Genomic DNA, 13,512 nt, shown 5'->3' on the forward strand with positions numbered 1-13,512 from the left:
ACCAAATCCAATGAGCCCATCAAAACCTATTGCCCAGGAGATGAAGAAAATCCAAATCTTATACCATGTAATTTGAACTTTCCAATTTCCCTGAGCCCATCAAAATATATTGCCCAGGAGACCAAGAAAATCCAAATCTTATACCATTGAGTAATTTGAACTTTCCAATTGCCCTTAACAGATACCCATACTTGAAATTTCAATGTTATTGAGGTGGGCCATCAAATTTATAGTGCCACTTTCAATCTTTTGATTCGATTTTACTTAGCAGTTTATGTAATCAATTAATCAGCCTCCTGTTCTTTTATTGTGTCATCGGCAACGGTGAGTTGAAAGAAACACCAGTCAAACTGTAGAAGTAATGCATATATGTTAAGTGAATTGAGGTTGGGAGTGGGTGGGGCGGAGATATGGGGAAAAGGGTGTATGTATTATTTTTTTTTTCATTTTTTTCTTTATTCCTTTTTTGTTTTTGTTGTTGTTTTATATTGTTTTATTTTTTCTATTTATGTGTTTTAAATCAAACTAAGGGTATAGTGGTCATTTTACTCACTTTAATGAACTTTAAATTATCAGACTGAAGGGTTTTGTCACCAAAGGACTTCTGACGTAGGCGTTTGAAAGGTTTAGGACTCTGGGTGCTAGAAATCAAAGGTTCAGAATCCTTCGTTACAATATTGTGTATTGTGCAATTTACCCTTATTTAAAATATACAACTTTTGGGCAAGAAAGGTTAGTGGAGGATGGTGAGATTTCAATAAACATTTCTTAAGAAATAATAATGTGATGTCATTAAATTGTCTGCTTCGAAAAATTGGGAAATTGCAGCATTATAGGCAGTAATAAACCTTCTTTTACGCACATATTGAATGATTTAGAAGTTGCGAAATGCTATCTGATGTATTTTTCTCAATCTGGTGGCTTAACTATGGCGTCCAGAAGCAAAGAAATGAAAGTGTTTACACAGTACCTCTAATAATGTAGCTTGTCGTTTTTGCTTCTATATTTTTCTTAACCGCCAATCACAAGGCTGTGTCTGAGACCTCCACAGCATCAGTTCCATTGCCACTTCGTGTTGAGCCCAAGCCAAAGAGTGGAATCAGGTATGCTTATCTCTCTCACTATCCATAGTCCCCCCCTCTGGCACACGAAAATAAGAATTATAGACTGAGGTACAAAATTAAACTTTTGCTGATGCGCAGGCAGCAAGATTTGCTGAAGAGGATGGTGGAAGTGAAGCCGAAGCGGCAGAGAGTTTCTAGCCCTTCTGATGGAAAGCAATCCTCTGTGATTCTGAGTAGACAGGAATCTGATACACATGAATCTGTAAGTGCTCAGGAAAAGGAAAAGGATAAAAGTGTTGTTGACAGATTAAACAAAGCGGGAGAGGAAAGAAAACTGGATAACCCAGTACAAAGTTTGCTAGTAGCGTATGAGAGTTCTGATGATGAAGAATAATTGACAGAATATTCTCTTGATTTTCCTCTCTTTTCTTTTTTGAAGCATGGTATGTATTTTGTTATCATACTGAGTACTGTTATATATATACAGTGTTCATTAATACATAACTCGTGTCTTGGTGGTCATCCTTGTTTTCGTTTTAGATCCTTCTTTGAGTTCAATTGTCTTCTTTTTGTTTGGGGTTTTTTGGCTGGGATGGGAGTTGAGATATCGCTAATCGACCACCTTGGGGTTATCCTCGCAATAATAAGAGTGCAGATTCTCAACGAATCGAAGGATTTACTCGTCATGTTCAAAGGATTTGGCTTCTTCGAAAGAGTAGAATTCTTAATCTTGAGTGCTAAACGGGACGAATTCTGTGTCTTTCTTTCTTTGTGCTTCTTTTTTCAAAAATTAAAAATTAAAAAATCCAACATAAATCTTGTTTACAACAATGATGTTACGAAAGTTCAACACTCTTGTCAAACAGCTAAGCAACTATTATAATTTCCGAAGTCTTGGAACCAAACGAGCTGTCGACAGAATATTTAAATGCATACATAAACAAGAACAGGTATATCTGTATCTGCTTAATAATATAAAAATATGGGAAATGGATATTTTGGAGCATCCGCTTTGTGTCTCAAAATGTTGGAAATACTATCAATCGTGCCTGCCTCAACTATCTTGTAATTGGACAATGTCAACCATTTTTATAAATGTTCTATAACTCGAATCTCCACCGGTAACTGTTCTCTCTTTCTACGGACATGATAGTCTATTCAACATGAAGGCATCAGCAACTCGCGTAAGCATATTTATTATTTTTGGGTTACTTTTTTTCCGACCATCCACTGAGGGCGATGGCGTCAATGAGTATTTTCCTGATGAAAGAGATGCTTTGATACAACTTAGAGATGGTGTTAACTCAACTTTTGATCTACATTCAAATTGGACAGGTCCTCCTTGTCATAAGAACCATAGCAGATGGGCTGGAATTACTTGCCTTGATTGGCATGTTACACATTTGGTACTTGAAGGGATTCAATTGACTGGTTCTCTCCCACATTTATTTCTGCAAAACATAACTTTCTTGAGTAAACTTGGCTTTAGAAACAATTCATTAGATGGCCCTCTACCCAATCTCACAAATCTCGAGCACCTGGAATATGTTTTCCTCTCGCAAAATCACTTCTCGGGCTCAATACCCTTTGATTATGTTGATCTGACGAAGTTAAAACAATTAGAGCTCCAAGAAAATGAGCTTACAGGTCCAATTCCTCCTTTCAACCAGCAATCCTTAGTCGCTTTTAATGTTTCCCAGAATCAGCTTCAAGGCCAGATACCTCAAACGCCCGTCCTTGCTAGATTCTCAGCGAGTTCTTATGACAACAATTCTAACTTGTGTGGGTGGCCTCTGGGAAGACCTTGTCCAATATTGCCTCCTATTCCAAGCAATGCACCCGTACCTTCACCTCCTCCTATTCCACCGAGAGACAATGACAATGGCGCCATCCGTCCATGGACTTTAGGTCTAATCGCAGCAGCAGCAGCCCTCGTTCCTCTATCTGTCATCCTCATTTTTCTCTGTTATTACAGAAAAATCATCGGAAAAGAAACAAAAGAAGAGCATCCAGGTACGCCATGTACACATAAAAAGATTAATTTAATTTGTAATATTGCTAGAGGTGAATTTCTCTCCTCTAATTTCCTCGACAGGAGAGGCTTCCATAGACCTTGTAAGAAGGCGATGGCACTGGTCAGAGAGCACAGATGATCCAGAAAGAAGAGTAGAATTGGAATTTTTCGATAAGGATAAACGCACCATGTTTGATCTTAATGATTTGCTTCGTGCATCGGCTGAAGTAATTGGAAAGGGAAAACTAGGCACTACTTACAAATCTATACTAGAATATGGTTCTGTTGTTGCTGTAAAGAGACTTAATGAAATGAAGGATTTGGGCAAAAAGGAATTCATCCAGCAGATGCATTTGCTTGGAAAGATGAAACAAGAGAACCTTGTCGAGATCATTACATTTTACTACTCCAAAGACGAGAAGCTAATCATTTACGAATATGTTCCTAATGGAAACTTGTTTGCCCTATTACACGGTTAGTACTTTGCACTCTCTCCTTGGCCACGCTTTGAAATTTTCACAAAATTCATTACTTGCCGAGATTTTGATGACAGAAAATAGAGGATATCAAAGAGAGACGATACTGGATTGGAATGCAAGGCTATCCATCGTCAAAGAAATCGCGGAAGGAGTGAATTTCCTTCACCAGTGTTTGCCTTCGCACAAGATGGTTCCTCATGGAAACCTTAAGACCTCCAACATTCTTATTCAACGCGAAAACCACATTTACCATGTTAAGATCACAGATTATGGATTCTCCCCTCTTGTGCTGTCCTTGGAGCAACTGGCTGTAGGAAAAACCCCGGAATTCTCTCAAGGGAGGAAACTAACAAGAAAAGCAGATGTATACTGTTTTGGAATCCTTCTTTTAGAGATCATAACGGGCAAGGAGCCGGCTCAAGTTGATGCTAGTGCTGATGATCTTTCGGATTGGGTTCGATCAGCTGTAAACAATGATTGGTCGACAGATATATTGGATGTCGAAATAGTTGCAGAAAGGGAAGGGTATGATGGCATGTTAAAACTCACAGAAATAGCTCTCGAGTGTACTGATATGGAACCTGAAAACAGACCAGCAATGAGTCAAGTACTGGCAAGAATACAAGCCATTGAGTTTCAAACAAGATATTGAGTACTATTTTATTTTATATATTTTTTTAATTAAAATTTACAATAATTTTTACATGTTTAATGTAGAGAAGACACATAATTTGATTCAATATAATTGTACAAGGATTAGACATGTTTTTTTCTTTATTGTTCTAGGATTATCCAAGCCTTTCATATTAAGGGGGTGTTTGTGCCCCATTTTTGTGAATAATATGTTATGAAATAGTGATTGATGTTGAAATGTGTGGTTAAAAAAAAAGAATTTTTTTTTATTTACATATAATATTATTTTAATGAAGAATGTGTGGTTAAAAATGAGTACTTTAGAAAAAATAAGAGGAAATTGAGGAACAAATTTGAAAAATACACTTTAAACTAATTAAACAATTCAAAACGTAATTTATACGTCTAAAATCTCAAGTTCCAAAACGTAGAGAGAGAGAGAGAGAGAGAGAGAGAGAGAGAGAGAACCAATTGGTGTTTCTTCACTATTTCCCACTTTCATTACCATAACAAATAAAAAAAGTGCAGTACATGGATGATGGAGCTTGTCACAGTTAGTGCCACCGTCATATCCGAGCCAGCAGCCTACCAAGCACATACTGAATCGTCTCTACACCTCCACCAACCAGTGGGACTTTCTCACAAGTCTATGGCAGATCCAATGTCCGTCGCAATCATTTGCATCCCCAGCAATCTCTGGGCGAATTGACCTCACTTCTTCTACTAAACATGAGAGAAATTTCATGGCGAATTCAGACTGTAGATGCCATGCCAGATAAGTAACTTCTGCAAGTTCATCAAAATATGCACACCAAGTGTTCGATGTTGTGATTCATCTAATTCCATATGTCAATATGGTTTGAAAGATTCTTTCGAAGTGATTTTCTCAAGATTTTGTTGAATATGATTGTGTTTATGGAATTGTGGCTTCAAAAATATAAGATGCACTAATGGAATTTTTTTCTTTCTGTTGTTTAGGGTGGTATTATTGGCTCTAATACAGGTAGGTGTCATTTTTTTAAAATATCATGTAATTTGTAGTATTTTTTTGGTTTTTTTTCTTAAAATAATGGTCAATTGCTCTTATGATGCCATATAATTTCACATCTTATAATAGTTCTAAGGTTTTGATTTTGCTCATGAAGTCCATATGACTCTGTTACTATTATGCCATAATTTTGCACTGAAACTGAAACTCACTTTTAGGGACTAAGCATTGATTAATGTTTTATCTTTTATCTTTTGTAAGATAACCACTCCCAACTGGAAGGGCAGATGTACTTAAACAGTAAAAATAGTTCGACCTGCAAAAGGGTAACTGGATTCCAGGTTGCCATCAATTGCCTATCACCCTTCTTTTTAATTAGAAGATAAAAGTATAGAGAGAGCAAGATTGCTTGAAAAAATAAAACCTTTATTTCGATTCTAATTTGATGCTCCACAAATGTAGTAGTTTATCCTATAGGACTGGAGCAAAGTGTTGGTCACGTGTGCTAATTTCCAAATTAGAATTCGTAGTGGGTTGATTGTGATTGGGAGATACGAAGGTATGCAACTAGTGCTTTTCTTGGCCATGAATTTTCTCGAGGAATAATATGATTTGGGCACCTATTGAATTTTGTATTGGTCTTTCCAATTTTTCTAGATTAATACTCTCACTCTGTCTATAGGCCTAGGTGGTGTTGGGGACCACATTTTTGCTTCATTGACCTCAAATGGAAAGCACATTATCTCATTGACTGAGAATTCTAATGTTTCCATATGGAACTACAATCGTGAACCATGTTCTATCTCGCAAACCATTAGATCATTCGAGTGTTTCTCATTTGATGCTTCTGTGGCAATACCTTGGTCTGGCTTAAAGAGAATTTATGTTTGTAATGATTGTGTTTGCATTGGATCGATTTTATGCTGATAGTTGTTGGGCATTTTCAGTTGTAATTTGGATTGAATTTGCATAAAATGATATATTTTACAGTTTTGATCGATGTTTCATCCTTTTTTAAAGTTTTGTCATTTTTTTTTAATTTACGTCACTTTTTTCACTGTTTGTCACTTTTCTATTTTCAGCCACTTTTTTGAATCTATGTAGCTTTTTTAATTTGTGTCGTATTTTTAAATTCGTCACTTTTTCAAAATTTTGACACTTCTTTAAATTTTCATTAATTTTTGACACTTTTTTTGGTATTTGTGACTTTTTTTGAATTTTTGCCTCTTTTTTTAGTGTTTGTCACTTTTTATCAATAACGTTCTTAAAATTTCTATAACTTTTTTTTAGTGACAAACATCACTCTTTAATAAAAGTGACATTGTACGTCATTTTTTAATAAAAAATAGGTGACACTAAACTTTCAAAAGTGACATTTTCACTTTTTTACATTTTGTCACTTTTTTTGAGTTTTCGTAATCTTTTAAATTTTTGTCACTTATTTAATAAGATAAAAAGTGACATGATATGTTATATTTTTCGGACATAATCAGCATGTGGATTGTCTTGAACATGCTGATTATGTTAAAAACCGTCACTATGCTCATGTGGATTGTCCTCAATATGTTGATTATGTTAAAAATATGATTACTGGTGTTGCAAAAATGGATGATGCTATTTTTGTGTTTGCCACTTTTTTGAGCTTGTCACTTCTTTTGAATTTTGTCACTTTTTAAGTGTTTGTGTCACTTTTTTTAAAAAATGATAATTTTTATTAAAAAAAGTGACATTGTGTCATTTTTTCATTTTACACAGTATTTTTTACTTTCAAAAAACTTTTCATATGATTTTTCAAAACACATCTAATTTTAAGGGTATTTTTGTAAGTTGCCCAAAAAATAATGTGATAGAATGGTAGACAAACACACTCTTTGAAACAATTTCGGAGCGCGTGTGTCAATGAAGAACATTAGTAATAAAAAAAACACATGTTGTATGGCTAGTCATTAACTCTCCAGACTTAAATCGCTTAAAGGAGAACCATATTTACGCTTTGATATAATAAGTATACATAAAGTATAGTATATCGATCTTATATTTAGGTTAGATTTATTATCAATCGAATGTATTTAGGTTAGATTTTCCATAAATATGGTAGAGTTCGTACAAGATTAAAACGCTTGTATTAGAAGTAATTATGAAAAAAATAAAAATAAAAAAATCGAACTTTTGATATCAAACTCCACATTTTATTATAAGACTAGTTCCTGGCCATGCAATGCATGGCTTGAATTTTGTTTAAGGTGATATTAGTGTGGTGATTTGTATTAGTATTGAATTTTTATTGTAATTCACTATTTTTAGCTTGTTTCATTTACTATGCTCTAATAAAGATTTTCATGTAGAATTTTTTTTGAGCTGTTTAGATGGAAAATAGTAGTTATACTTTTCAATAGGCAAATTCGCAGTAATAATTTTGTTTTGTGCGTGAAATAGGTTTTTTAAGCGTATATGAAAACTTGGTTATTATTATTTTCTGCAAATTATGTGAAACGTTTGTGTTGTAATTATTCTCAAAGTTCATGACATTTCCCAATGAGTAGCAAAAATAAGTGCAGCAGCATATCTGTTCATAAATATATTAGAAAGTTATATTTAAGGTATAAAATGAGAAGTATAAATATGGATTTGCTTTTATTTGTCCTAAATGAGTTGGTAAGAAGTATTTCTCTACGATTTTATCTGCAGTAGTTAATAAATAAATAATATTATTATAGATTATTTAACTTAATCTTATAAATATATAGATTGCTAAAGAAATTACTATGAGGGTTGATAAAAATTCTATAAAAATTCATATGATCAATTTTTTTAATCGTTTTATTGAATAATGATAATACATTTAACGAATATATAAATTATTTGCATAATGATTGTATTTAAAATACGTTGAATTAAACTTGTATAGAAAGAAAATTGAAATACAAATGGGATTATAATGATCACTTTCAAAAGTTGAATTAAGCTTGTAGAGAAAGAAAATTGAAATTCAAATGAGATTATAATGATCACTTTCAAAAGTTAATAGCGTTATTACAAAAGGAAGAAAATGAAACATTGATAAGAAATTGTGAAAACGGCAATTCTTTGATATACTTGATATTTGAATACATGATACTTACATGATGGGTGATGAAAAGCTTTTTCTTCTTGGTTTCAACATCAATCATGATAGGGCATACCTATTAAAGCAAGAGAAAAGCTATTAGCAGAAGTAGAAAGAAACAAGACTAAAGTATATGTAGAAAAAATTGAGATTGAATTAATTAATGAATATAGACATTTATTTTGGTAATGCTTTTACCTTATTATAAATTTTCACTTTTCAAAATCAACAAGAAAAATAAACCAACTATTGCCTGGATATGCGACTGGAATTAATAAATAGTTGTATGTTATCCAGGGTCGAGCAAATGTAGGTAATTCTCCTTTTGTGTATTGCTCTAATGCCTGAAAATTATTCATAGAAGCGGTTGCTCCTTGTTTGATCGTTGTGTACCAATGAACACATTCATTCTCGAATTGAAAGTCCATGATTGCATATTCTTTGAAAATCGGGGAAGATGTATCATGAATGAGTCTTCGCAACAACTTTAATTCTATATCAATATGCTAGTAAAAAAAATTTAAATTAGCTATATTAATAACGAAGTAAAATTAATTAAGATTGCTAAAGTTGACTTACCACAATATTTATATCTTTAATTTGATTTATTATTTTTGTGTATTGCTCTAATGCCTGAAAATTATTCACAGAAGCGGTTGCTTCTCGTTTGATCGTTGTGTACCAATGAACACTCATTCTCGAATCGAAAGTCCATGATTGCATATTCTTTGGAAACCGGGGAAGATATATCATAAATGAGTCTTCGCAACAGCTTTAATTCTATATCAATATGCTAGTAAAAAAAATTTAAATTAGCTATATTAATAACGAAGTAAAATTAATTAAGATTGCTAAAGTTGACTCACCACAATATTTATATCTTTAATTTGATTTATTATATTTATCAGCGAATGTCTTGCGTATTGATTGCCGATTTCATCTTTCCAGTATGCACTATATAAGAGAAAATGAAATTGTTATTAAATAAGTAAAATACGAAATAGAATATTTAAGTTAACGAAGTTAAATTTAATATCTTACTCTGATGGATTTTCTGATATCCATTCTCTAATGTTTTTGTATTTGTCGATGTTATAATCTTCTAAAATTTTTGTATTTGTTGATGTTATAATCTTCCAAAGTATTCGTTGCCGTTGGTGATGGAGATTGTGTCTCTTTTTGCTTACCTTTTTTTTCTTTTGTTGATCTTAAATTTAATATCTTACTCTGATGGATTTTCTGATATCCATTCTCTAATGTTTTTGTATTTGTCGATGTTATAATCTTCTAAAGTATTCGCTGCCGTTGGTGATGGAGATTGTGTCTCTTTTTGCTTACCTTTTTTTTCTTTTGTTGATCTTTCGACGTCTTCTGCATGTTCAGATGTTGAAGGCATTTCAAACAATGTAAGACTTCATTAAACCGAAACTGGTATCTACATAAGAATGCATGTCTGATTGTATGCCCTGAAAATGTTCCTGTTGATTTTTTTGTTGCACTTCAAAAAATTGTTTTTGATTGTCAAGAAGTGTCTGACAGAGAGTTTGTTGATTTTCAAGAATCGTATGATACTGAGCTTCTTGCTTTGTTGCTTCTTGAATCATCTGTGTTTTCAAGCTGTCGTAGAAACCAAAGACATCTTGTCTGTGTATATTGAACATCTGTTCCATATCTTGTTTAGTTACATAGTCTGAAGTACCGGAAGAAGTAGATTCAATTCTATTTGAACTGTGTACAGTTGTTTCTTGTGGATGTATGTTATATGCTCGAATTTGTTCTGTTGTATTTTCCAATTCACCATTGACAATGTTGTCTAGTGTACAATATTGGTTGTCAATTGGTAGTGAAAGAGTTGTATACCAGAATGTTTCCAATTCTGCTTCAATAGGATTTAACGTTGCAATTATTGTAATCTATAATTGTAATATTGTAATAAAATATCAGACGTATTCTATAAAAGTTATTTATAAAGAATAAAAGATATATTTAATTATATACTGAAATGAACATACCTCTTCAGTAGCTAAAAATTCTTTAATAACATTTTCCGCTAATACCATTTGAGGCTGCCATTTATGCATTCGTGGACATTTTAAACTTGTACGGATACGGTGACCAAATTGTCGTCCAATTTTAGGAAAAGTTTCGTATATCCAATACTGAAATATAAGTAAAAAGGAATATTAACGTTTTTTACATGATTAAATTATATCGAATAGGGAATAAATGTAAGAAAATTACCTGGAATACAAGTGGATAACCATGCAATGAATATTTACATTCTGCTTGGTTATTTTGTTGCATTCTTCGTATTCTTTCAAGTTGTGATTCTTGTAATGAATGTAATAGAACAAAATATGCCTTACATCCCCATGGATACATAAGAAATTCATCAAGCTGTTCAACCATTCCGAGAGTTCTGTAATCGATGTGTCTTCCAGTTGGTTTTAAAACACATTCGACAAACATAACTAATCCTAACTTAAATTTATCTTCTCGATCTTTACATATATGAAATACTTCAGAAAGTCTTATCATTGTTATTCGTTTTGAACCATCGACGTATTCATTTCTAAGTCGAGTATTACTAAAATTTAGATCAACAGTAGGTTCATGACATGGCAATCTAGTTATGAGACAAAATTCTTGTAGGCCAAAACGAGCTACACGATCGTCTAGTTGTACCCAAACTTCGTTATTTTTACCACAGTTTATAAGTCTCATTATAAACTCATGTGTTAACTTGCTGCTAAATTTGTCGTTTTGTTTCTTATTCATATTTCCACAAATGAATTCATGGAATGGACTGCACAATAAAGAGGCTTGATCATCTGCATTTATAAGTTCTACAAAATCTTTAAAATATTGATGATTTGCAAATTGAGTAATTGTAGCAGAGAACCATTGATTTGGAGATAATATGTATTCTAGTGATATCTGCAAAAAGTAATAAAAAAACTGTTTAGTAGTCAACAAATTTATTCATATACTAATGTAACATAATTTTTTAGAAACTGGCTAATTTTGTTCGTGATGATGAATAACATTTTAGAAACTGCGATTCAAGAAAAAAAATGTAGTATTATATCTATACTATTTGAACCATTGTGTTTTGTGTTTGATGTGAAACTCTATATATATATTGTGATGGAAAGGATAATTGGTTACAATTGTATGAAACTTTATGATATTTTTACAGTTTCATATTAGAAATATAATAGTACAATATATAAATCGAAACAACATAATTTGTACTATGATTGATATGTAGTTTGAATTAATAAAATTTGTTAACTTTAATATTTATGCAATATATTTAAAGAAAAAATTATACGAAAGATAAAATAAATCAAATGATAGTTAATAACTATATGTGTATAAAACATAGAAAAACGAAAATTTTGATTAAGTTCATTATGTTCACCTTTAGATAAAATGAATTTATATGTATAATTTAAATAAATAAAAATGAAGATATGTATGTTTGTGAAAGGGTTTTTATTAAAAAAATTATGGTATAATGTAATTAAGAATTACAGTAATTAAAAAATTAATTAATTAAAAGAAATTTTTTTTTGATGTTAATAGATAATCGAAATTTTTTACATTAGACGTGGTAATTGATCGTAGAAAAGAAATTATATTAAATATGTTAAATTTGTATTTTTTTGAAGTACTAAATTCGAGAAACTAAATTTGTATTTTTTTGTGAAAGGGTTTTTAATAAAAAAAATTATGGTATAATGTAATTGAGAATTATAGTAATTAAAAAATTAATTAAGTAAAAGAAACATTTTTTGATGTTAATAGATAATTGAAATTTTTTACATTAGACGTGGTAGTTGATCGTAGAAAAGAAATTATATTAAATGTGTTAAATTTGTATTTTTTTGAAGTACTAAATTCGAGAAATTAAATGTTATAATTAAAAGATTAAAAATAAATATTTAACAAGGAATGTTAAAATATATTTACCCCTCGCATTTTATTTTATTCTTGAATATGGAAATTTGATATTAAAATTCTAAATATAAAAAATGTATTTTTGAGTCGAATTTAGGAAAAAAATATTATTATTTAATGAAAGTAAAATTTTATTCTTGAATATGGAAATTTGATATTAAAATTCTAAATATAAAAAATGTATTTTTAAGTCGAATTTTGGAAAAGAATATAATTATTTAATGAAATTAAAAGGGTTACGAAAAATTTTACGATGACTGTTTATATAATAATTTGTATTTATTGTAAAATATTTTTAATTTTATAAATAATGAAAGATGAGTTTTATATTATAAGTTGTATTTATTGTAAATTGTTTTAAATTTTTATAAATAATAATTTTTTGGGTATAATGTATTTTTTTTAATGTAACGTTTTGAGTGTTCCCAAAGGAATACTCCGCGCTGCGCGGAGTGTCCCAAAAACTGGGACACTCCGCGCAGCACGGAGTGTTGAACACTTCGGGCTGCGCGGAGTGATCTCTCGCGCAACACCGAGCATAAAGGTGCCAAGATCACCCCACGCAGCCCGAAGCGACCTTTGCGCAGTCCGGAGCGTGGTCACTCCAAGCAGCTTTCTAAATTTAAATTTTTCATGTTCTTCGAGATATTAATAAACTTGAGATTCAGTAAATGTTCTTCGAGATATTAACAAACTTGAGGTTCAGTAAGAGGAGCTGCTCAACAGCTAGTGATAGATTCAATATTTTTTGGCCAAATGAAAATGATTGAGATTTGCATGAATAAGTTTTAGGTTTCATTTTAGCTTTGATATTCATATTATTGAAGAATTTGTTGGCTGATGAATTTGTATCCAAAATATTCTTTGAATTCCTCTACATTTTTTCTTATCCCAAGACATGGTGGAAGTGATGGATTGCATGCGTTCATTCGTTTGACTATGCAGTGACAAACATGGTATGTTATACTATTCATGTATATAATGCAGATTAAATACTTGCAGTAAAGAAAAGTGACACATAATTTTGCATGATTTTCCTAATATAATAGAATTGATAAACCACATATTCTCTATACGATAAATATATTCGAAATTTATTTTCATTGGAAAGAAGATTACCTTTCTTCCTGGTGGTTGAACTTAGTTTCCTTTTGAGAACTTTGAAAATTGAAAGAAAATGTTTTTGAGACGTGTGAAATGGTAGTGAAAGGATGGTTAAATAGTTGAATATGGGTAGTTAAATGTGGGTAGGTAGTATTTTGAAT

The 13,512-nt window shown here is 31.5% G+C and overlaps 1 protein-coding gene, 1 long non-coding RNA gene and 1 pseudogene across 3 annotated transcripts in view; 2 read left to right on the forward strand and 1 right to left on the reverse strand.

Annotated features, from left to right (window-relative positions):
• LOC111401755 overlaps positions 1-1,586 on the forward strand; it is a 3,880-nt gene extending 2,294 nt beyond the window's left edge. For both annotated transcript variants that reach the window (XM_023029639.1, XM_023029638.1), the window contains exons 5-6: positions 1,027-1,103; positions 1,203-1,586. In XM_023029639.1, coding sequence (XP_022885407.1) covers positions 1,027-1,103; positions 1,203-1,458 — 333 coding nt within the window. In that variant the 3' untranslated portion in view covers positions 1,459-1,586. The remainder of the gene's footprint in view (positions 1-1,026; positions 1,104-1,202) is intronic.
• A 518-nt stretch (positions 1,587-2,104) lies between these two features.
• Positions 2,105-4,255, forward strand: LOC111402713 (annotated as a pseudogene).
• Positions 4,256-10,287: 6,032 nt separating this feature from the next.
• On the reverse strand, positions 10,288-13,512 carry LOC111402714. The gene is made up of 3 exons (XR_002704340.1): positions 13,367-13,512; positions 10,526-10,681; positions 10,288-10,443 (listed from the first exon to the last, which is right to left on the reverse strand). It is a non-coding gene; the product is annotated as an uncharacterized LOC111402714 (long non-coding RNA).

The sequence above is a fragment of the Olea europaea genome, chromosome 10 (genome assembly GCF_002742605.1).
Source record: "Olea europaea var. sylvestris chromosome 10, O_europaea_v1, whole genome shotgun sequence".
NCBI lineage: Eukaryota > Viridiplantae > Streptophyta > Magnoliopsida > Lamiales > Oleaceae > Olea > Olea europaea.